Source organism: Perissodus microlepis, chromosome 6 (assembly GCF_051167445.1).
Source record: "Perissodus microlepis isolate ML-2025 ecotype Zambia chromosome 6, ASM5116744v1, whole genome shotgun sequence".
Taxonomy (NCBI): domain Eukaryota; kingdom Metazoa; phylum Chordata; class Actinopteri; order Cichliformes; family Cichlidae; genus Perissodus; species Perissodus microlepis.
Genome location: NC_140466.1, coordinates 16,895,059 through 16,906,036, shown reverse-complemented (window position 1 = coordinate 16,906,036; position 10,978 = coordinate 16,895,059). Strand labels below are relative to the sequence as shown.

The window sequence follows — 10,978 nt, the reverse complement described above, 5'->3', positions numbered from 1 at the left end:
AGGGAGGGAGTATAAAAGGTCAGCTCTGGGGGGGTTAGTCAGGACAAGAGGAATTTGGTGTAACTACACAGGATATATTACAAGCTTGCAGGTAAGGCAATGGATTCTGCAATAATAGAATTGATTAAACTATATATATATCTCTATCTCATGACTTGGGATTTAAACATTTCAGGGGGAATTTATCTTAAACTTCTATTTTTTCTTTCAGGATGCTTGGGGAATCTGTTTGACTTTTTCAGTTAAAAATGGGGAAATGTAAAATGTCAACACTGCTAAATTAAGCTATTTTAATAAACTAGCGTAAGCAGAACAAAGGAAATGCATGACTGATTAGTGCACTGTGGGATAATCTGTAAAAACTTCACTCTGTTTACATATCTCGCAGCGTTCTCATGACCTCAAATGCATTAAAACTAAAAGTGAATCTGATTTCACTTCAAATAGATTATTTAAAGCTACACTGAGGTTGCCAGTCAGACTCCCTGAGTTCATCTGAGGTAATATATCCATCTTTCACAAGTTGCCCTTGAATGAAATTGTTGTTGGCTCTCAGCCATTAACTCAAACAGAAGTGCAGTACAGGATAACTGCATCTGTAACTGACAAGCTTCATATAATCAGGCAACTTTTTTTTTTTTTTTTTTTCTCCCCTCATCTCCTCAGATCATGGGTGACTTTGACGCAGTTCTGAACCACTGGGGACCAGTGGAAGCAGACTATACTGGCTATGGGAGCCTGGTTTTGAACCGGTCAGTGTCTCTGGAAAGAAAAATAAGATTGTACTCTTTGTAGGTCACATTACTCAGACCTGTGGCCAGGAGTTTAAAAATTCATCTCCTCCAGTGCAGTTTAAGAATAGAATTCATGTGTTATTTATGCCACCACCTGTCTAATTGCACACTTGGCAAACCACTGCCACATCACTAACTTTTATGATGCCTACATTTGTGTTTGTTTAAAACACAGAGATATTAAATCTTTGTCTTAAGGTCATGGTTAATGTTTGACTCAGTTATATTCAGTTGCTTCAGATTTCCTCCCCCCTTCTAATTTGTGTTAATGGACACGAGGAAAAACGCCATTAACTGATCTAATTTAATTTCCAAACTTCCGCCAGTGCCAACACAAACATGAGCATACTGAGGATCATAATGGCGGCACAGGGATGGGCCTTATCAAAGCGGTCCCGTGTGTTTGTATCCAGTCTTATCACAGCCAGGAATAAACATTTTGTGCATAAGAGTGATGTAATCAAAGTATGATAAATTATGGCGTGTACACTCCCCACCCTAAATGGCTAAAATGCAAACCATGATCTGTGTGGTATGACCCTGCTGCTCTATTTCCTCTTCAGTTTATTCACGGAGCACCCGGAGACCCAGAAGCTGTTCCCCAAATTTGTCGGCATCCCTCAGGGTGAGCTGGCCAGTAGCTCTGATGTTGCTGACCATGGAGCCACCGTGCTAAAGAAACTGGGCGAACTGCTGAAGGCCAAAGGCAACCATGCTGCCATTCTCAAACCTCTGGCCAACAGCCATGCAACAAAGCACAAGATCCCCATTAACAACTTCAAGGTGAGCTTAGTGTGCAAGAGGACAAAGTCTACTGTAGCTCCATCACCTCATGCTTGCCGTTAAACTGAGCTTGACTGAAGTAAATGAATTTTTCTCCTTCCAGCTGATCTCTGAGGTCATCGTTAAAGTCTTTGCAGAGAAGGCTGGACTCGACGCTGCTGGACAACAGGGCCTGAGGAACGTGATGAGCAAGGTCATCGCTGACCTTGAGGTCAGCTACAAAGAGCTAGGCTTCACAGGCTGAGACTGTCTTACTACTCTTCCATACAGAGCTGAAGACATGAAACATATCCACATGCAAATGATTTATAGGGAAATTGAAAGCCTCAGTAATCTGTATGTTACACTTTCTGGAATCAGTTTCATTCAGAGTTGCTTGGTTTACTGTATTCAACTGCTTTACACTTCTAGTGTCACTCAGAAATTAACAGCTTTGTGTTTCAGCTAAATAAAATTCTTGATCTGCATTCTTGAACTTGGAAACGCATAATGCTGAAGTCACTCGTAACAATAAAACCCTCTGCACTACTTTGTCCATTGTAGTTCTGTTTATTTTTCTCATTGTACACATTTGAATATGCATTGTCCTGACACGTTATAGTTAAACTTGATAGTGGCTGCTGACTGATCTGAAAGTCAACTGAGGACACTTGTCAGACTGTCTTGATAAGCAAGTAAAGAGTGAAACCCTTGGTGTTGGCATGCGTGCCTGTGGTCTCAAAAACACCCAAAAAACCCCTCAAATTGCTCAGTATTGTTGGACTCTCACGCAGGGTATTATCTTTCAGACTCACTTTCCACTCTTGGTCACATTCATCCTGTGAACAGGATGAGACAAAGACTTTAGCAGTCCCTGTCACAGGGAGCTATTAGGACCTATCACCTGATCTGTGGACGTTACAAGATGCAGAGTCCGTCACATGAGCAGCTTTGGGACCTCCATTACTTCAACTTCCTGTGAAGCTGTTTTCAAGAGATAATACTCTTCCTTTCTCCCTGTCCCTGTGTTCAATGTTATCCTTGCTGCTCAGGGGAGGGGGGGGGGAGTAACCCTGAGCTCTTCTCACTCTTTACAAATTTGGAGCCCCCTCACCTGTTTCTTGGTTGTTCATTGTTTCCAGTAGAAAAAATCTATAACATATGAAAGCATTGAGTTTTTCACAGGAAAAAGGCAAAATCAAACGATGCAGTGAATATTTTACAACCGGTAAATTCAAGCTCTGAAAAACATAGCATCTGGTTTTCGAGGCACTGCAGAGGTTTTGAGGACAGCCTGATAATCTGATTAAAGTGTTGTTGCCATAGAAACTCATAATATATACCCACTAGTCACTTTATTAGGTATATTCAACTACTCATTATTGCAAATACCTAATCAGTCGCTCACAAGGCAGCAGCTTAGTGCATTTAGACACGAGTACGTGGTCAGGACGACCTCCTGGAGTGCAAACAGAGCATCTGAGGCGATTTAAGAGACTTTGATTGTGGGGTGGTTTTATTTCAGAAACTGATGATCTATTTTGATTTACTCCTACACAACGGGTGTGCATTTGTCAGTGTTGCACGAATTACAACCTAAAATGAGTCTGTGGTACTGAAGAGTCGTCCTTGGATGCCTCAAGTAATTAAAGACTCACTATTTGCACACTTTCCACATTTTGCCTGAATAAGAAGTGGAAATCACGTCTTATGGTTGAGCCATCAACTGTTTCTGAGAATGTAAAATGTGAAAAACAGCCGAGAGGGTCAAAGATAACAGCCTTATCACTGACATATCTCAGTCCCACTGACTCCTTGTTGTCCTTCCCGTTCCCGACTTGATGCCAAAACAGTGTTTGGTTAACTTCCATGACGGATGATGGTAACCTATTATTAGTGAGTGTGTTAGTGCACGCATGCATACGTGACATCAGGCACAGTGCCTCTGGCCGCATATCTGTGGGGGACACCTCTGCTTTCCTGACTCCGCCCCCTCTAAGCAGCTGTTGACTGAGCTGAGGTCAAACGCTTTTCAAATGCATATCCACGGGACAATAGTCTCAGGTTACTTATCCATTTAGTGGCACACAGGACAAGTGTTTTTTCACGTAATTTCACCGGCCTGGTTCTCAACTGGTACCAAAGATGGGAACGGGGGTGCTCCCTGCAGACAGTTCTTCTATTATTGTCATTGTCACTGCTCCTTTTAAGACTTTTCTTTTTGATGGGTGGCTGTTCAGAAAACAAAAGAAGAAGTAGAAATTACACCTAACATTTAAACACGAAAGACTCGGAGAGTTCAAGCCTCTGCCAATCATGCAGCTCACTCTTTGTAGAGTATTTATATTTACTTTTATGGAAATGGGATTGCATTCATTATGTAAACATTTTTATTGTTGTTTATAAATGAACTTTAGTGATCTAATGTGATTTCAACAAAGCAATTCGCTCTTATACTCTCAGATGAGAAGCCCTCCACTGTTAACTTTGGGGGTGGGGGCGAAATGAAGGGAAAAAAAGACTACAACATCAAGCATTGACATAGAAACTCTCCATCCTCCACTTTTCAGACGAATTGGAGATATGATTTATAGTAATCCAGTATTTGATAACTAATATAAATATTTGCTCGTTACTTAGTTAAAATAATGTGTACAAATTCATAAAAGTACAGAGTTTGTGTGCATTTATGATCATGATATCAACCCCCTACTGGATGAGTGTGATTACATCTTGATCAACCAGTTTATTTGTCCCTTACACAGTTATGTTCTATATCCGACTGTAAAAATTCAGTACTTTGCTGTAAATATTTCACCAAGAGTGGCTAAAGTTTCAACCTTAGCAGCTGCCTGGGCCACCACTATTGTTTAGCTGAATTACCTACCTAATGTGGTTTTGTTATAGGGGTTTTATGAGGCAGGTTTTTATTTTAACGTTTTGGGGTTATGTATGGTCTCTTACCAAAAATTTTACTCATACTTACGCAACTGTTCAGATAGCTCCCTGGTCTAGGCTGTATCTTACTATTATACCCATGTACAGAGCTTCACCACATCGAAACTCAGAAAAGCAGGAATGTGTTCAGAAATCCCCAGAGTTGAATACCATGACACTTACCTGTCCAAGATATTCATATAAAAAAACTTAAATTAAGGGTCATCTAACTTGTATATCTTGGAATATTAGAGGGATTAATTCACCTATTAAGAGGAAAAAAATGCTGACATACTTAAAGAGGCAGAGTGTAGATGTCGCTTTTATCCAGGAGAGTCACCTCACAGACGCTGAACATTTAAAATTACGAAGAGATTGGGTAGGCAATGTTTTTTACTCGTCATATACTTCCAAAGCAAGAGGCGTTACCCTGCTTATTAATAAACACCTGAACTTTCAACTAAATTCAGTTGAAAAGGACAAAAATGGCAGATTCTTACTTGTAGATTGTGAAATAAATAGAAATAAGATAACTTTGGTAAATATATATGGGCCCAACTACGACGACCCTTTATTCTTTAACAATTTAATAATGAAAGTGGCTACAATTGAGGGCCAGTATATTGTGGGTGGAGACTTTAATTTGGTCCTAAATCCCTCTTTGGATCGGTCCTCACCCAAAACAGCTTCACTATCCAAGGCAGCAACAGCACTGAACCAAGGTATGAAGGATCATAATTGATGTGTGGCGAAACCTTCATCCAGGCCAGAGGGACTTCTCGTTTTTTTCACCAGTACATAATACACACTCTAGAATTGATATGTTTCTTGTACCACAAAATATGACAGCAACAGTGATAGATTGCTCCTACTTAGCAACTACTTTTTCAGACCATAATCCCATTAAACTCTCCTGGGCTACCAATATGCTGCAAAGTGCAACCCACAGGTGGAGGTTTAAAAATTATATGCTAGGAGACTCTGATTTTATTTCATATATGAACACTAATATTGAAATATTCCTAGATGCCAATTCAAATTCCTCTTCACATGCCAATATTTGGGAAGCTCTCAAAGCCTATATGAGAGGTATGGTTATGTCATACGGTGCCAATAAGGTTAAAAAGGTTAGAGAGAAGATAACTAAATTGGAGATTGACATTAAAAACTTGGAGCAGGAATATATTGCTACCAAAAGGAAGAATAACTCAATATATTAACAAAAACAAGGTTGCGATATGATAATTTATGCACCAGCAGAGCAGAAGCAGCCATGGCCAGAACTAGATATCACTACTACGAATTTGGAAACAAAACAAGTAAACTACTGGCCTGGCAAATTAAGAAAGAAACATCTGATAAATTTATACGGACAATATTAACGGAAGATGATAAACTTCTTGATGAATCAGCACTCATAAATGCAGAGTTTAAACGGTTCTATGAAGATTTGTATAAATCTGAGCAAGGGGTCGACAGTACTGCTGCAAAAAGATTTATAGATGGAATAACCCTTCCTAAATTATATAATGAGGACAAAGAACTGCTTGATGCAGATATATCTGAGATGGAGGTTCTTCGAGCCCTCAAGTGTTTACAAAATAATAAGACCCCTGGACCAGATGGATTCCCAGTTGATTATTATAAGGCTTTCTCTAATAAATTATTGACACCACTTACAAATATGATTAAAGAAGCTTTAGAAAATAATAAATTACCAGAATCATTGGAAATTGCAACAATCAGATTACTGCCAAAACCGGGCAAGGACAAACAGAGATGTGACTCTTACAGACCCCTCAGCCTCTTAAATGCAGATTATAAAATATTATCTAAAATAATTGCACTCAGATTGGAAGACATTATGCCTAAGATAATAAATGCCGACCAAACAGGCTTCATTAAAAACAGACATGGAGCAGATAATGTGCGACGTTTGCTCCATATACTGAACACTGCTCAAAAAAACCAAGACCCACTGCTAATAATCTCCATAAAGCATTTGACAGGATTGAGCCAAACTTTCTATTTCAGGCAATGGAAGCCATGGGCTTCGGAGAAAAGTTCACCCGCTATGTTAGGACACTTTTTAATGCCCCCAGAGCCAATATCATAACAAATAATGTGCTCTCAGGCACTTTCTCTTTAACTAGAGGTTGCAGACAAGGTTGTCCAAGCTCCCCCTTGCTCTTCGCGATTGCGATCGAACCACTAGCAGTTGCCATCCGTACTAGTGCCTCCATATCTGGAATCAAATTTGGCACAAGTGAACATAAACTTTCTCTATACGCAGATGACCTCCTACTGTATATAACGGACCCTCTTAAATCAATTCCCTCTTTAATGAAGTGTCTTAAAGAATACAGTGCAGCCTCAGGATACAAGTTAAACTATACCAAAAGTGAGATTATGTCATTAAATATACAAGATAGCCGTATTAGAGATCTTACTGACCCATTACAGTGGTCTAATAATGGATTTACGTATTTGGGTATACAAATTGGTAAATCCGAGGATCAAATATTCAAACTAAATTATATCAAACTGTTGGAGCAAACCAAACTTAATATTCAGAGATGGATGGATTTTCCATTATCTCTTATAGGGAGAATTAATGTTATTAAAATGAACACTTTGCCTAAGTTTATCTACTTATTTCAATGTCTCCCTACAAATGTTCCTAAAAGTTTCTTCAAAGAGCTTAATAAACTCATAACTTCTTTCATATGGCAAAAGAAAAATCCAAGAGTCAAACTCTCCTCACTACAGGCCCCATATTCAAGGGGAGGACTTAATTTACCAAACTTTAGGAACTATTATCTTGCCTCCCAGTACCGATCAATTTGGATCTGGCTACATGCAGAGAGGAGTGAGGTTTGATGGGTTCCAATAGAAGAACATGAGGTGAACCCCATACCATTAAAAGATGTTCTATTTTAGGTACAAAAAAATGTCTATCCAAGCTCACAAACAATTTGATAATATTAAACACCTTCTGTGCCTGGCAGGAATCCCACTCACTTCTGAAAATAAATATCTCTTTTCTTAGAAGGACACCCTTATGGGGCAACCCTGATCTCTCTCATCATATTGCTGACCCAATATTGCGGGGATGGAAGGACAAAAATATTCGAACTATTGCCGACTTATACAATAATGATACATTTATTGACTTTCAACAACTAAAGGAAAAATTCAAACTCCCAGGACAAAGTGTCTTCAAATTCCTACAAATAAGAGATTGGGTCAAAGAGAAATCCAAAGGGTTATTCCCCGAGATACCTAAAGAAACTCCTCTTGAAACGCATCTTTGCACCAAACCATGGAAGTCAATAAAAGGAATAGCATCTTCTATATATGCTATTATCAATGAAAAGTTACCTGACCATAATAAAGCGTCTATAAAAAGAAAATGGGAGACAGACCTGGGCTATGTCTATGAAGAGGTAGAATGGCACCATTTATTGGAACAGGCACAGACCATGTTAATTTCTACAAATCACAGGCAAATGCAATTTAATATATTTCATAGGATATATTACACCCCTTATAGGTTACATAAAATTGATAATAATTATTCCCCCAAATGTTTGAAATGTAAGGTGACAGATGGTGATCTCCTGCACATGCTGTGGAATTGCCCAGTGATAGAAGAGTTCTGGAGACGGGCCATTGAAATAATCTCAAGGGTAATGGAGATCCAAATTGAACTGGACCCAAAACTATGGATTCTAGGTGACACAGGTTCTATAAATGTGAATTATCATAAGAAATATTTTATTTTACTTGCGAGTACTGCAGTGAAAAAATGTATTCTGTTACACTGGAAATCTGAAAATTCTCCAACATTGAGACACTGGATTAATGAGCTAGCGTCCTACTGCACACCTGAGAAGATATCGCATAGTGTAAAAGGGAAATATGGAACCTTCGAAAAAATTTGGGGCCCCTTCCTGTCAGTACTACCGTCTTTGGACTTAACAGATCATAGAGATGACGCAAATCCCCCTGGGTCTGCCTTGAGTTGATCCCTGGTTAGGCCCTCCTGACTCGATTTCCTGAATGCTGCAGTTTTATCGTGTGGGATGTTGATTCCTGTGCATGAGAGTTTCTATAGATAGGTGTAAATATGGGCTGTCTGGATACATGAATGTGATGAGGTTGAGAGCCATACAGGGGTAAAGCGGTGGGGGGATGGTGGGAGGGGTTCACATGATGTGTTTTCTGTTTTGCTCACTTTTTTTTTTTTTTTTTGAATTCTTTGTTTTTTGTTTGTTTGTGTGTTTGTTTTAAATTTCTGTAATTATCAATATTGTTATTATTATTATTATTATTATTATTATTATTATTATTATTATTATTATTATTATTATTATGCCTGTATTTTCTGTGTTTGGTTTTCAGATGTTTGAGGTTATCCTTGAAAGGCATAGATACAAGAGTGTGTACCTGGGAGTGCTTCTGTGGTCACAATGGCCTGCCATGCTGTGGTTATTTGATGATACTTGCTCTGTCCCATAGTTGTGAGTTTTCTGTTTATTTGTTTGGTTTTTTGGGGTTTTTTTTGCTTTGTGTGTCTGTTTGTTTTTGTTCGTTTTCCAATTTAAAAATGAAAATAAAGCTTAGAAAAAAATAATAAATGAACTTTAAGTAGTGCAGCAATAACAAGTGCAAAGTGCAGGCTTTTGTTATTTGCTCTGTTGAAACTTGTTTTTTATACTTGACATCATTTTGAGTATAATTACTTTTTATTCTTTTTTATATGTGTGGATATAGAACATGTGCAGCGGTCGTTTTACTTCATCGGGTAAATTATTTTTGATCATCAGTTTATTTTGCTTTCCAAAGAAGATTACAAAAAAAAAGAAGCTTAGTCTGGAACATTATAAATGTATTCAAATTGTTTTAACGGTTATGACCGGTTATTATAAGGTACGTAACAAAGTCACGATCAAATTATGCCAACAAGTTCTTGTCAATCTGAAAACCTGTTGTTATTTTAAATGGCTCTATATTATTATCACTCTGACCTTCAGATCAATCTGTTGACCTTGAAGAAGAGGCCAGAGGTCAAATGTGAGATGATATTTTAAATCTGTGGACAATACACACCACACTTGTAAGATTCATAGCTTCTAAGTCAAATTTTTGGTCAATTTTCGATCAATAAATCGTTACGGTGACCTTGAAGACCTCAGTGGGTGAAATTTGATCGGATTGTTACAGCCCTACAAAGTCTCATCGGAATTCATTCAAAAATGTTCATGCTATCGTGTTTACAGGCAGAATGACACGCACACACTACCAATAACATGACGTCTTTGGTGAAGGTAACAAAAATCCACAGTTCAAAGACATTCATGTTAGGTGTGTCTCTGTGTTACGCAGTGGACTGGGTGCACCCTGGCTCTCACCCTGACACACGGGATTGGTTCCAGCCCTCTGCATCCCCAAAATGGATAAGCTGTAGAGAAAATAGATACACTCCCAGGTTTTTGCACACTTACGTCAGATAATATAATCCTGTCATGTGAAAAACTCCAAGATTGAATTTAGAAATATCCTTTTTTCAAAACTGTAACCAAAATAAACAGACAGGTATGTTGATTATTTTAATGTTGCATGGATCAGTAGATCCTCCTTTTTCCTACTTTAACAAAAAGTTTTCCATTAAAATAGGTCACACAGGTGATTCAAGTAGCCATAAAACACATGAAGCATACTGCGCTTCTGCTAATTTTATACACTGTGCAATACCAAAATGTTCTGCAGCTTTAAATGAAGCAACATGATATTAACTGGACGTTAGTCGAATTATGTAAGTCCCTGCACTTTCACACACATGTTTACGATGTGACAGATCAGGCAGCTGCTCAGGCTGAAGATGGGTGGGCTGCACTGAATCATCAAACCTCATTTCTGATGTCTCACCCTGTCTGCTGTGACAACGCTAACCAAAGGGACCAGCCGGCCACAGGCTGTACAAGCCTACAAGGGATTGAGCAGTAGTCCATGTATCCTCAAGTGTGCTGTTTGCAAATGATGAATACATAGAAAAAAAATAATTAGTCATTAGCCGTCTGTTATACTTGTCTAAAAAAATATTTTTGTTTGCTGCTGTGAACTTCAGACCAGCTTGTTATCATTTTTTTTTTTTACACTGATTTCAGATATGAACAATATCAACACAATGTCTGGAATTTTAATTATTTCCCGCCGAAATTGTTTTAATGTGCTCATCCTGAAGATAAACCAGAGGATGATATCAGAGACGCATTAAAGCATATTTCTGTCGGTTCAGCTCAAAGTAAAACAGGTCAGCGTGCTGCAGCGTGTTTGTACTGAACACCCGTCTCTATGCTTAAGAACCAACAGTAGTCGCCCATCATTCTCTGATTCAGTTTCTCAATGATGTCGGTTTTCCATCACTTTTATATCTTGATGAAATCTCGTCCCTGACATCGAGCAGATTTGCTGGGTATAAA

At 38.5% G+C, this 10,978-nt stretch overlaps 1 protein-coding gene across 2 annotated transcripts; it reads left to right on the top strand.

Moving 5' to 3' along the window:
* mb (myoglobin) lies at positions 1–2,105 on the top strand. Of its 2 annotated transcripts, XM_084931120.1 has the most exons (5): positions 16–91; positions 448–500; positions 667–752; positions 1,358–1,577; positions 1,681–2,105. In XM_084931120.1, exons 3-5 carry the CDS (start codon positions 670–672, stop codon positions 1,819–1,821), a joined length of 444 nt encoding a protein of 147 aa, XP_084787246.1. In that variant the 5' UTR covers positions 16–91; positions 448–500; positions 667–669; the 3' UTR covers positions 1,822–2,105. The 2 variants fall into 2 exon arrangements, with proteins under 2 accessions (XP_084787247.1, XP_084787246.1); XM_084931121.1 differs by lacking the exon at positions 448–500 and having other exon boundaries at positions 1–91.
* Positions 2,106–10,978: the final 8,873 nt, after the last annotated feature.